This window comes from Pyricularia pennisetigena, chromosome 5 (genome assembly GCF_004337985.1).
Source record: "Pyricularia pennisetigena strain Br36 chromosome 5, whole genome shotgun sequence".
NCBI lineage: Eukaryota > Fungi > Ascomycota > Sordariomycetes > Magnaporthales > Pyriculariaceae > Pyricularia > Pyricularia pennisetigena.
In genome coordinates, this window is record NC_043743.1 from 931,562 (window position 1) to 944,488 (window position 12,927).

Below are 12,927 nucleotides of genomic sequence, written 5' to 3' on the forward strand. Positions count from 1 at the left end.
TCACAAACGCAAACTTGTACTGTAATCTAGCCTGGGTTGAGGGTGCCTCCCTACCGGACTGGGTGCCCGGCAGCAAGCTTGCTTTGGAACCTAACAGGTCCAAGACGCCCAAAAAGACGGCACGCACCCATGTCACCGATCCATCAACAGCAACTCCACCATTCCCACTAGAGAACAGTTTGCAACGGCCCGAAACCCCTGTGTGTGTCAGCGGTTTCTGGAAGCTTTTTCGGGTGCTTTCTGTAGCAATCCGGAATTTCTACTCCAAAAGAAGCGAAAGAGAGCCGCAGTCGGCCATGGAGGAGAGACAGCAACCCCAGTAAAAGTAACGAGTCTCTGGGTTTATGTGGTTCACCCGGATTTTGTCTTTGATTTCTGTTCGGAGTCCAGTCTAGACTAGTTGATGTGTTTGTTTGATCCAGAGGTCCGATAGTTCTTTACGCACTCGGCTGCAAGCTCCGATCTATCTGATTTTTGTGTTTGGATAATTAGCGCTTTTGCTCCTGTCTTGCAGTGAACGGCGATCATCTATCGTCGTCACTTGTTGCCTTTTTCCGACTTTTTTTTGGAGATAGAAAGGGGAAAATCCACACACACACACACACACGAATCTGGGAAAAAAAAAAGGAATTGCTTTTGGTAACTTTAGCCTTTCAACCCACGGCGTATCCTCCCGTCCTTTGTTTTTTTGCTCTTTTTATTTTATTTTTATTTTTTCCCCGTTTCTTCTCCTCCTTGGTGACACCCCTCTACGGAAAGCAAGGTCATATATCCCTGCGCGCTGGAGTAGGTATCCATGCACTCGGGACCACTCCCTGCCGTGAAAGCTTGCTTACCAGCGACGATTCAGCTTCCTTCCTAGCCCACTGCCACGAAGGAACTTTTAGTTGGAGTATTTGATCTCCCCCGCCGCCACTTTAGACTTGGGGGAGCATCCGCCAGCAGCGTCTTCATTTCGGTCCCAAAATTTCCCATCTTTGACCAGTCACAATACGAAGATTACACACCGGCCTACCTACATACGCGTCTCTCGCACTACTCTGCAATCTTGTCTGGTTGTCTACACACGGAGTTGGGTGGCACCTTGCCTTAACTACTCCAAGTACACGTTCTGAGACGACTCCAAGCACCACCTCCAACTGCAAATCTGCAGATCAGCGACAGCGACAGCCACGGGAAATAAATAAAAAAATAAAATAAAATAAAAAAACAAAATCAAACAAATAAAAAAGAATAAGCTCCCTGACGAACCTCTCGCTTCCGACGTTTCCGAAGTAGCATCCGACGACCAAGGCTATTACCACTACAAACAGTACTCTGTTCCGGCTATTCTGCTCCGACAACGGCGTCAAGATCACATCACACGCCTGCGACTTTGCATCTCGTAAAATTACGCCTCTCACCACCTATGCCCGCCAGCGCCGGACGGTGCCGACTTTATATTATTCTCTTGCCTTAAACTTCAACTACCTGCCATTAAACCCGATTTTGTCTTTTTCCACCAACGCTCTTATCAGACCTTGCCATGATGGATTCTGGTAGGCTGGCCGCGATGCGCTAAGCATACAAACAGAAGCCAATAAGCAAACAATTTTGAGCGGTTGTATGCATCATCATTTGCTGGTTCCCCGCCCAGGACGGACATTGATTTGAGACTTTTGGGAACATCTCACAAACGATTTAACGACCTTCTCTCAGCGATCGAATCTCGGCCTCTCACTATAGCAACTGGTGAACAGTTCGGGCTGTCTATTACTTTGAGCCCGCCCAATTTGTGCAGACTCCATCGGCCAAGCTATAGCTCTTTGTCGAGACCGCATCCCAGATCACTACTAGGCTTGCATGCAGTGCATGAAGCGTCGCTGATTAGCTGTGGCATTAATAACTTTCGACGAAGGGATCACTCGATTCCTGGGTTGACTAACAAAATCCACCTCGGTTGAGTGATACGCTGGGATAATCCCGCTTGAAGTCCAAGACACCTACAACGGCGAACCTTGACTTTGACCGAGATACGACTCTTCTCACTTTATTTTGTATTCGTTCTATTTTATTCCTTTTATGGCTTTGTTGCTTGACAAAGCAAAAACCAAATCAACCACCGTCTTATTGCTGCTCGGCTTATTGCCAGTATAAAGCTCTGCAGCTCTGTCTACAATCGTTGTGCCTAGGGCTTTTGAATCTCGTCTGTCCATCAGCCGGCTTCAAGCATACAGTTCATCGAGACTGCACAGCGAGTGGCTGCGTCAGCATCAAGCAACAAAACCATAATATTCGGGGAAATACTACATTACACCAAGAAGAGTGTTGCATCTAGTAATCCATCATGACGTCGATAGTAAGTATTGCCTTTTTTTTTTTTTTTTTTTTTTTTTTTTTTTTTTTTTTTTTTTTCCTCTTCTTTCTATCTCTCTTCTCATTCTTGACTCTTTTCACCCTTCCCAAGCTGCTTCTGTCTTCGCATCCCTTGCATCGATTTCTTTTGTTGTTGTAACCGTCGATTTAGACACGGCTAGTTTATACTATCCTGGTTGGATACCGACCTGCCAAGTCCCACCTCCCTTCCCTACCTTTGACATACACACAACCATTGGTGGCCTTACTGCGCGCAATACACTCTTACATAACCCCCGCGCCCGACTGGGCAATGGACTGGCACATCCAACATACAGCGCATCCCATGGTCCTGGTACACCGGTCACATCCATCACTTGGAAGGAATGTGGCTGCGCGTGCTGCCGTCACCCAACACAATTTGCTGAGCTCATCTGCCCCAGGGTCTGCTATCTCTAGCTCGCTGCTGTGGACACATCGCGCATCACCTGCCCTGTCGTCTCACCGCTTCGACGTGGACCCCTCGTGCTCCCTACTTGACATTTATTTTTGTCTCCCTAGTTTGGGACTGCTCACAGTCGGCATGTTTTTTTATTTTTTTATTTTTATCTTTTTCTTTTTTTATTATTCTTATATCAAAGATCCTCCTGTCTTTTTGTGCCATTGTTCATGCCTAGACTGTAACTTCGCGATTTTGTACCAAGAACAAGGGCCACGATGGCCAACCTTGGTGCCTAAATCCAAAATAGAATCGAGATGTTAATACCTACTTTACAGCTTTGCCTGGTGCATTACTGCGACGTCCATGGGCCTACGCCCTTGATGGTCACCGAAGGGATACCGGTGCCCTGCTCCACCTGCTACGAAGATGATCCTTCTGAATTCCCTTTCCCCAACGAGCGGTTACAGTCGGGCGCCCAAACATCAGCTCAGGTTTCAGCACAGACGGCAAACGCCATCTCGGAAGCCTTGGGTCAGATGAATCTCGGCACCGGCAGGAGTGCGTCGCTTCCCGCTTCCGACCGAGAGAACACGGCATCGCGGGCCTCGTTACTACGAAGCACATCGCATACTACCACGCCTTTGGCCTCGGCAGTGGAAACCCCTCCGGTGAGCCCGCCGCCAACGTCGGGGAAGGACTCGGGCTTCCGGAAGACTTACGACACTCGGCGTGCCAACCCTTGTGAAAACTGTGCCATGACTCTACCACGCCGGCAGGAAGGTGCCTCAGGCGATGCAGGCATAGATCCGGGTGGCCCAGTCCTGCGTACGCGAGCACCTTATGCTAGGGTTTTTGACTCGGGTGCAACCTCTGCACGAAGCTCGCAGACTACATCATCATCCTCATCAGATACCGAGGAGGCTGGGAATAAGGGACCGCAGACTGCTCAGCCTGGTCACTACAGGCACTGGCGGACAGGTACGATTACGTCGACTACCTCCCGATCAAGCGCCAGCAGCTCAACCACGCGAAGGAGCCATACGCATTATGTTCACTATACCTCGACCCACGAACCAGGAGAAAGTTCCTTCAAGATAGTTCGCAACTCGTGCTTGCGTACTTTGTCCTTTGAAATGCTACCTCGTGCTCCGGCCACTTCCCCACCGGCCGGAGGCTACCAAGGCGTGTCCCCTACTCTCGGACCAAACGTACCATCACACACCCCGGCCTCGTTTGTGACGACGCACAGCACTGGCGCAGCTGCGTCAGGTGGCCCGATGTTCTTTGGCGACCCGGCCGCTGGCTACACGACAGCCTACATCTTCCGCATACCTGACGTACATGCTCGCGGCCACAAGCGAGTTTATGCCTTCTTGGCACTCTCGACGCACCGTGAGCGACAGGCAATGAAGCCATTTGGCTTTATCGCTGCTGCATTCAGAGACCTCGCTGCTTGGATCCAGGGTCTTGCGGAAGCCGAAGCTGAGCGAGCTGCCGAAAGCGTCGTTGCGAGTCCCGTCGTTTCAAACTCGCAATATCCCGGGATGTCGGCCTTTGACCAACGCCCTGCTGTTGTTCCCGGAACCAGCAGCTTCCTTGCCGCGGCCGGCAACGGTATCTCCCGAAGGATGGGCTCTGGATTCGGGGGTAGCATCAGCGCTCCCCGGGCCAGGGGTCTACCGGAGCTTGTTGGCCTTCCCGACTTCTTTATCGAACTCCACACTCGCTTCGTACGGCTTCTTCTCGAACTGGGCGTCGTGATCAACTCATGATATTCGGTGGCCTTGTCCAAGGCGTCATTATTTTGCTGGGCCCATCGCCATAGGCTCTTTGTGTGCCATGACCGACTGTCAGCATCAGGCTCGGGGAGTATCTCAGTCCATACGACAAACACATTTCCAACATCATAGCATCTTTTACAAAGTTTTCCTGTACCAACAAGCGCAACAATAATGAGAGCGAAATTTTTTATTTTTTATCTTTTTTTTTTTTTTATCTTTTTCATAGACGGATGGAAAATGGAACGGGCCTTCTACTTACTTCTTCGCTTGTGGCTACAAGAATGGGCAAAAAGACTTGGTAGAAGGCATAGTGGGAACGAAAAGACCGCCATCGCTGGTGGATCGGTCCTAATATGGGTAATGATTCTTATTTGAAGCTGTTTTCCCCCTCTTGTTCTGGGGGCTTGGTCTCTTTCTCCCTTTGTTTGTGGGCCCAAGGTATGAGCAAATTCATAGACTTCCTGTTTCTTTTTGTTTTCTTTCTCTCTCCTTTGGTGGGCTATTCCGTCGGGGGGGTTTTCACAGGACAGCGAGGAGTTTTTGATCTGTTTTATTATTTTTCTTTGTTCTGAGCATCTTCACTTCTTGCCTTTGCTCACCATGCTGTTTTCAACATCGCCTCAAGGCAGTGCAACATGTGAAGGGGCCAGGTATTGGAGACGGGGAGGCCAGACGAGGTTTGGAGGATATACCCGGAGGAAGGCATCACGTCATCTTCTCCCAGCTGCTTCATTATTTCCTTTTGTCATTACTTCAAGAGGGGGTTTTTCTTTTTCTTTAGCACTGCGTCATCTTTTTTCCAAACCAAAATGCCTACCTACTATATTTTGGCAATTTACAGGTTTCAAACTCATATCGTGTTCAGAACTGCATTTTATTTACCTTGCAGAAAAGGGTGTAAAACGAGCAAGAACCAAAGCTCTCCTTGTATGTATATGGGAGAGAGTATGTTGGAAACTTTCAGTTGAATGTTGCGCGCAGATTTGCGTCTCATCTTGTGTCTGTCCTACCTACATCTTGCATTTCTTTCTTTCTTCCCCCTCCCCAAACGTTGTCGACGTCAGGAGAGTTCGGTATTTCGCTCAAACGTGCACGCTTTCACTATCGTTTTCTTGGTTACATGGCTTTATCCTTCTCTACTGTTCTTCCTATTCAACTTGCTCATGTAAAAGGGTTCTGAGCCAGGGTCACGAAGCAGGAGGAAAACTACGCAAAAAGTTATACCACTCAGTCACGACGTCTTCTTGAGTCAGCAAGTAGGACGACTCTTACTGTACCCTATTCTTGGAAATTGATCAACGATATCCTTGTTCAATTGAACGTGGCCCCGACCCCAGGACCCGAGACCGATCCCATCTGGATGGTAAATTAAAAAAAAAAAAAGTTGCCCTTTCTGTCTTTTATCGTTACAAGTGATAGACCCGGACCCGGGCTTCCATGCTTCAATGGCGTCCATGCGCTCCTGGTTCGCAAAAGCGCAAGAATTACGTCTGCATTCAGAGTAAGAACTTCTCTCAGGGTCGCAAAGAGACCACCATATGCTTCCTTCTTCCACCACTCCCCACTAATCCAACCAAGTCTGTGATTATTTGTAGAAATCAAACTTGTTGTCCTCACTAGTACCCTTGACCTGGCTGGAGTAGGCATCCTCGAGATCGCTCTGGATAATGTTGTAGCGGTTCTTCCGCACGGCGCGCAGACCCGCTTCTTGCATGATGGCAGCGATGACGGCACCAGAGAGCGGGTCATTGCGAACAATGAGGCTGTCAAGGTCAACCTCGGGTGCGAGGCTCATCTTGCCGGCGATAGTGCCAAAGATGAGGCGCCTCTCGCGGCGGTCGCGGAGGGAGGGGAACTCAATCTTACGGTCCAATCGACCGGGACGGAGAAGAGCAGGGTCGAGCGTGTCGGCCCTGTTGGTGGCCATAATAACCTTGACGTTGGCTGTCTGGTCGAAACCGTCCATTTGGTTCAGAAGCTCGAGCAGAATACGCTGAACCTCGCGATCAGCACCCGTTTGGGCGTCGAAACGCTTGGTTGCGATGGCGTCAATCTCGTCGATGAAGATGATGGCGGGGGCGTTTTCACGGGCCATACGGAAAACGTCACGGACCATGCGGGGACCCTCTCCCAGGTACTTTTGGACGAATTCGGAACCGACGACACGGATGAAGTTGGCCGTGGTGCTATTCGCAACCGCCTTGACCAGCATCGTCTTTCCAGTACCGGGCGGACCGTAAAGCAGTACACCGCGCGGCGGGTCGATACCGATCTGCTTATACAGATCAAAGTGTGTGAGGGGGAGCTCGACAGCCTCTCGAATCTCCTGCTTCTGCATGTCGAGGCCTCCCACGTCGGCATACGTCACATCGGGCTTTTCGTCTGCGCCGAGCATGGCAATTGAAGAGTCGGCCTCAGGGGGTAAGATGTCGACGAGGGCATTCGAGTGGCGGTGAAGTGCTACTGATGACGACGGCTTGAGCAGCTCACGGTCGAGGGTGGAGAGAATCCGAACGACATAGTTGGAGCCTGTGCTCGACTGCACGATGCCGGTGCTGCCAGGATATATAAGTCAGTCCGCCGTCACCTGAGAGACTAGCACGCTTGGGAATACGACTTACTTCTGATCAATTGCCTCCATGAACTGCCCAATGACCAGTGGTACGCTCTGAATCCTCTTGATCTCCTCTTGCGCACGCACAAGCTCTCGCTTCAAACTCCTAAACCACGCCGAGAACGACATGTCAGCATCATCGAATCCAGCTGATTGACACAAGAATATTATCCCAGTGAATCTTGCTCTGCCATTCCGACGCACCTTTGCTCATCCTTGATGTATTCCTCCTGAAGCTGGATGTACTCCAGCTGCCTCTGGAGCTTTTTCAGAGTAGCGTAATCATCGCCACCTTCGGTTGGCAATCCTTCAAAGTTCTCGATACTAGGAATCGTAGACGGGGCTGCCTTTTTGTGTGGGGGAGTGTAGTTGGAAGAGTTTTCCACGAGAACGTCGCCCATCTTTGCGGCTATTCCTGTTGTGCTGCGACCAACGCACGCGGTGGTGATTGATGGTGGCGGAAACAAGACTTGGACAGTCGTGGATATCGCTGTGATGGATGCCTTGGGTTCCGATGTTATTCACGATGAATATAATTTGTCGCTAATCAACGTCCGGGTGTCGGTCGTAACGGTCGTCAGGTTCGAAGGTGGTAATGGTTGCCTGTGATGAGTTGTTGATGATTAGGTTATATCCCGGGTCATTGCATGCTGAGCTCCGCATGCTGGAAGAGTACGAAGCTTGTGTCAGCCTAGTACCATTCACGGACCAGCATCCGTGTCTCGATGGGGATAGAGTCACGTGACAAGTCACGTGACATCTCAAAACGGGTGGTCGCAACTCCCGACATAGGGATAGCCGTGAACTCACGCTTATAATCCATCGTAAAGTTAACGATAACAACCTGCAGTAAGAAAATATTATCGGAGGAACAACTAGGTAGGTATTCAACGTTAAGAGACCAAAGTCGTCGTCCCAAGGTGCATTTAATTGTTACAATCATAGCTGCGGTAGTGCCGCTGCGCAACGGCATTGCATGTTACTGGTACGCATCGAGTCAGGCTGAGTAGCAACCGTTGTCGGGGCCCAAGCCGATGAACAACACACCGTTCAAAGAAAACTGGTTTCTGCTGTACTATAGTAATATGTTCTTCAGACGATGGACCGACCTGAATAACCCTATCCGTCCAAGCCATCCTCGTTGACGGGTTCTAAGTCGCGATTTTCTCGAAGCTTGCAAGACTGTATTTGTTCGGACCAAAGTATTGTGGTTCCGAAATTCTTCCTCTGTGGTCATTTCTAACTTAATTGCTATTCGGTCATTGAAAATGTATTAGCTGCATGCTACAAGCTTTGCACTGTACCTGCGGAAACAAGAGAACGGAGTGATATCTGTCTTGATTGAAAACTATTTCCAGTGCTGATTTTGTTCCTGTTTTTTTTTATTGTTTCGAAGATTGATGTTGATTGCATATCGGGACATCAAGATATATATATACCTGCCTCATGTGCTACTTTCGGAACATACCCTAGCGTAGTAAACTGCTGTCGTTCTTAATCATTAATGGAAAGCCTCGGGTTCAACATAGCTTGACATCTATGGCAGACCAAAATGACAAACTGTCAAAGCCAATACGAACAACCTCTTCAATGGTGCGCCGCTAACTCAAATATGCGTTCAAGTTACCTGTAAAACAGCCGGAGCATATCGTGCGGCGAGCCTGGACTGTCTTCGGTATGACTAAGAATTCGAATGTGGAGATGGAGATCCATAATGGGGTGGAGAACAGAAAGCCCCCCCCCCCATCTGTCGGAGGTCTCGTTGCAGGAAAGGACCCTTGCAGACTGTTGCCGCCTAAAGTCATCACACTGTGGGGGTGGCTCCCCTCTCTCAACAACAGCAGAAGCGGCAGCCGACACAGCGCCAGGCGAACCAACACCGGAGCCAAGCGGGATGGTGTGATTCACCACATCTCTCCTCTCGACCAGCCAACATTTGGACAGCCTTGTCTTCCAACCTCCAAAACTAACCTTTTTTTTTTCAGTCTCAACCATTAACGAAATCCCTTTTTTCTTAACCAAATTCTTGTTTTATCTTCTTTGTTGCTTTCACCTGCCTCGCCTTGCTCGCTCGTCCGAGCCACAGAACGCTCCCGATCCTTACCCAGCTTGCCAGCCAGCAACCATTGACCCGGTTCAGGCGATTCCCAGGCCCGCTTTCCGCTGCTTCCTCAGAAGCAACTCCCACACCGTTCTGTGGTTCCCTCAGCGCCTCGCAATTTCTTGACTCCTGTTCTCGCCAACAGAAATTCCGGATTTGGACTCATTCTCTCGTACTCAAGACTTTTCAAGAATTAAACCACTTCTGCAACTTCCAAGACGATTGCCTTAGTCCTCCGGACGTCATCATGTCTACACAGTCCATCGCCATCCCGTCGGGCCTGACCGACCGCCGAGATAGGCCTTCCAATCCGGCGGTTCGGGTCCCATCTTCTTCGTCTTCGTCTTACTCAAGCTCTCCGAGGACACCACAGTCCGCACAATCGACTCCTTCACCATCGGCCCAGAAGCAGAAGAAGCTGATACATGAACGGCGGCCTAGCCTTCTCAGTAGGTTGTATCAGTTCGGAGGGCGGAATAGGACTAGAAACTGACTGCTCGAATAGGCTCGGCGATTCTCAAAGAGGAGTGCACAGTTATCAACATCGGCGACCCCGAGGGGCCTCCGAGACTTGTAAGTCGCTACTAGTCTCCTTAACAGTCACCTGGCAGGTGTAGCTGACGAACCATATCCTCGACCAGATCTCCTACACTGTCGCTAGCCAAGGCTATATATGGAACCCAGGTTAGTATATGATCTACTGGCCATTCTTTTACTTCGAAAAACCCATTATTTAACATGTTGTTTCGGCAAACAGAAATTTTCCTCCCATCGTACGTCGACCACGACTACATTCCTCTGGACCAACGCCGCGAGCCTGTCCACGAGATCACCGTGACCGACGAAGAGATAAACGCCATTTTCCCACAATAGAAGCCTCTTCTACATCGTCACAAATATGGCGACTCACTCCAAGTGCACATACACTTGCATTGACGATCAAAATGCCTTCACACCTACGCCTTTTACGACATCATATCATACCCCGCGGAACATATTAGAGCCCTTATTTACCCATCCTCGCGAGAATACCAACACCGTGTTTCCCCACCTTTTTTTTTTTTTTTCTTATTTCATTTATCTCTGTTCTTTACTATTTCTCATGGCGTTTCGGTACAAGATGGATTGCTTTGCGGGCCCTCTCCAGTTTCTTTTTTTATTGATACATCGGCGGACGACTACGGGGAAGCAGGGCTTTGCGGCTATGTTCTTTTGAGCAGTGACTGCTTTACCAATCCGGTAGATGCTATGCGACTCAAATGCAAGCGGCACGCAGAATGGCCATATGGGTATGCAGTGGCGGGGAGGTTATTGGTTTTATATACCTCTGGTTTGGCCGGTCTCATATTTCCAAGGCTGTTTGCGTTTTCTTAGCTCTGTTTTCTCCTCTGTTTGCTTTTGTTTGGGGCGCTTGGATTTGGGATTGGGAGTTGATAGGAACATCACCGAATAAACTCGTGTCAGCAGCTCTGATGTTACGATGCATGCCTGCCTGACGGAACCTTTGGATCGACATCAAGCTCTCCTACGATAGGCTGACTGACTATCTTGCATGTGAATGATTGCAGGCAGGCGGTTTTCAGACAGCACTTCAGAAATGTCTGTGCAAAAGCCGAAAGAGAGTTGACAGGTAGTCAGTCAGCAAGTCAGCCCAATCGACAGGTGGTGCAAGTCCGACTACGAACTGACGGTGCTGGGTCTCAGTTTATGGAGATCCAAACACTACGGTATTAATCTATTCCACAAATGTGAGAAAAAGGGAGTTCTGCACCTTACACCTCCGAAAAACAACGAGTCTGACACCTAATCACCTTCCGACAGTTTATACATTAGTCCTATGCCAAATTAAAGCGAGAGCGTCGGGTTGTCCGAGTTCGATACTGGTGCCTATCTAGATACGTTGGGTATATGTTGCAGTCGCGGAACGAATCGGAGAGGCGTAGCGTGGCACGCAGAATGACAAGGTTCAGAAACCAGCCACAATGTTCGTGGAAAAGCAACACTTCCCCCTTTTACGGAGTCACTGCCTTGCAAAACACAAGAATTAAATATCCCGGACCAACCCGAGGCGAAAGCATACTATACTGTCCTGAGTACCTGTTTGAGCACGCACTGTCCCGCACTGTGTGCAGCAGACGATGGCCCAGGCGGGAGGAGCTCATGACATGGCCCACCCCGCACATCCCCATCCAAACAATCCTTGCTCATCAAGGTTGTCCCATGCTTCTTTTTATCTTTTTTATCAAGTTCCCACATTGCGGGACCACCCAAAGATAGGCTGAATTCCTCCCTCCTAGGTACTTGGCAAAGTTGTAGAAAATAAACACCCAAGGTTACCGCAGCTAGCGGGTTAGACTATGCATGCAATGCTTAGCGGCCAAGCCGACGCGCTCTTATTCAGCATTATCCCAACTACTGCTGTACGTTGAGCGTGGGGGGTGGGGGGCAACGCTGGCGGCTTGGGCCGGACAGCAGCAGCCACTGCTTTTCATGTAAAGCAAGGACTTTATAGCTCACACCAGTGCCCGGAAGGATATAAGTGATCAATTGGCGGCAAGGGCGGCCTAGAACTAGTCTCCGCGGCAGACTGGCCTGGCTTCTGCTTCACAGCCTGTGAGGTCTAGAAAGTCTGCTGGGAGTCGTTGTCGGGGCGCTCATGTCGTGTGTGGCTGGTGGCTTTTTTTCTTTTTTTCTTTTTTTTTCTTTTTTTCTTTTTTTTTTCTTTTTTTTTTTGGCCAACAGTCGGTCCGTACGATGTTTAATGCATAAAAGCTGGGATCGTCACCAGCCAAGCTGTGACGATTCGAATACAACCTGGCTGGTCCTGTGAGGTGATTTCTACTGCTAGCTTGTCTATTCCCGGGCGAGCATCGAAGATCGCAGCGAGGAAAAGTACACAATTTAATGCTGCCATCTGTTACGTATCGATGCATCGGCACGGCCAAACGCAAGGCGGCTTTTGAATATTCGTCAAAGGGCTTCAGACATGGGTAGCTACGTAAACGAGAAGGTAGATTTTGTCCCCCTGCAAACGCCAGTTTGTGTCCGTCCTTTGGTGGTCACCCTGTTCACATGCTCCTCGTGGCAAATTCTTGATGAACCAAGGATCCCCAAGGCGTGATAAAACATCAATACGTAGTAATCGCAAGCCGCCAATGTGGACACCCAGTGAGCCCGCCGATTCTCCTCTCCAAAGTGGTATACGCCCGGCAAAGATACCTTGGGTAGATTTCAAGATCCATGAAAGAAAGACTGGGATAGGGGCTGGGGTGTGTATGTACAGTGCATAGTAGATGCAGGACCCCCGGATTGTCCATTGGATCGTGACCCACCCGAACGCCCCATTTCTTTTGGCAGCTCAAACTCCCCTCTTGACAGTCATGTACATGCCGATAAGGCTCCTTGGGCGGTAGATAACAATGCTGGCGTCACTTATTCCCACTCAGCCCACCCATCGCATCATAGGCAGGCTCCTGCGCACGGACATGGACCATGAAGGCGCATTTGGGTCGGACATTCTCAAAGTAAACAAAAACTTCAAGGTTGCGTTAACGGCCGCCATAAATTAAGGTCGTTCATGGGACGAAGAAAACAAAAAAAAAACTTTAAAAAAAACTTCAACAACTACGGACGGATCCCAAATTCCCCGAAACCC

General features: G+C 49.6%; 3 protein-coding genes across 3 annotated transcripts; 2 read left to right on the forward strand and 1 right to left on the reverse strand.

The window, feature by feature from the left end:
- Positions 1-3,090: 3,090 nt before the first annotated feature.
- Positions 3,091-4,548, forward strand: PpBr36_08229 (uncharacterized protein; the record flags this gene model as incomplete). Its single annotated transcript, XM_029895360.1, has 1 exon — positions 3,091-4,548. One exon carries the CDS (start codon positions 3,091-3,093, stop codon positions 4,546-4,548), a length of 1,458 nt encoding a protein of 485 aa, XP_029746731.1.
- A 1,320-nt stretch (positions 4,549-5,868) lies between these two features.
- PpBr36_08230 (uncharacterized protein) lies at positions 5,869-7,572 on the reverse strand (the record flags this gene model as incomplete). The annotated part of the gene is made up of 5 exons (XM_029895361.1): positions 5,869-5,913; positions 5,968-6,136; positions 6,162-7,112; positions 7,179-7,277; positions 7,376-7,572. 5 exons carry the CDS (start codon positions 7,570-7,572, stop codon positions 5,869-5,871), a joined length of 1,461 nt encoding a protein of 486 aa, XP_029747343.1.
- Positions 7,573-9,519: 1,947 nt separating this feature from the next.
- On the forward strand, positions 9,520-10,145 carry PpBr36_08231 (uncharacterized protein; the record flags this gene model as incomplete). The annotated part of the gene is made up of 4 exons (XM_029895362.1): positions 9,520-9,721; positions 9,778-9,845; positions 9,914-9,956; positions 10,030-10,145. The coding sequence occupies 4 exons, from the start codon at positions 9,520-9,522 to the stop codon at positions 10,143-10,145; spliced, it is 429 nt and encodes a 142-aa protein (XP_029747342.1).
- Positions 10,146-12,927: the final 2,782 nt, after the last annotated feature.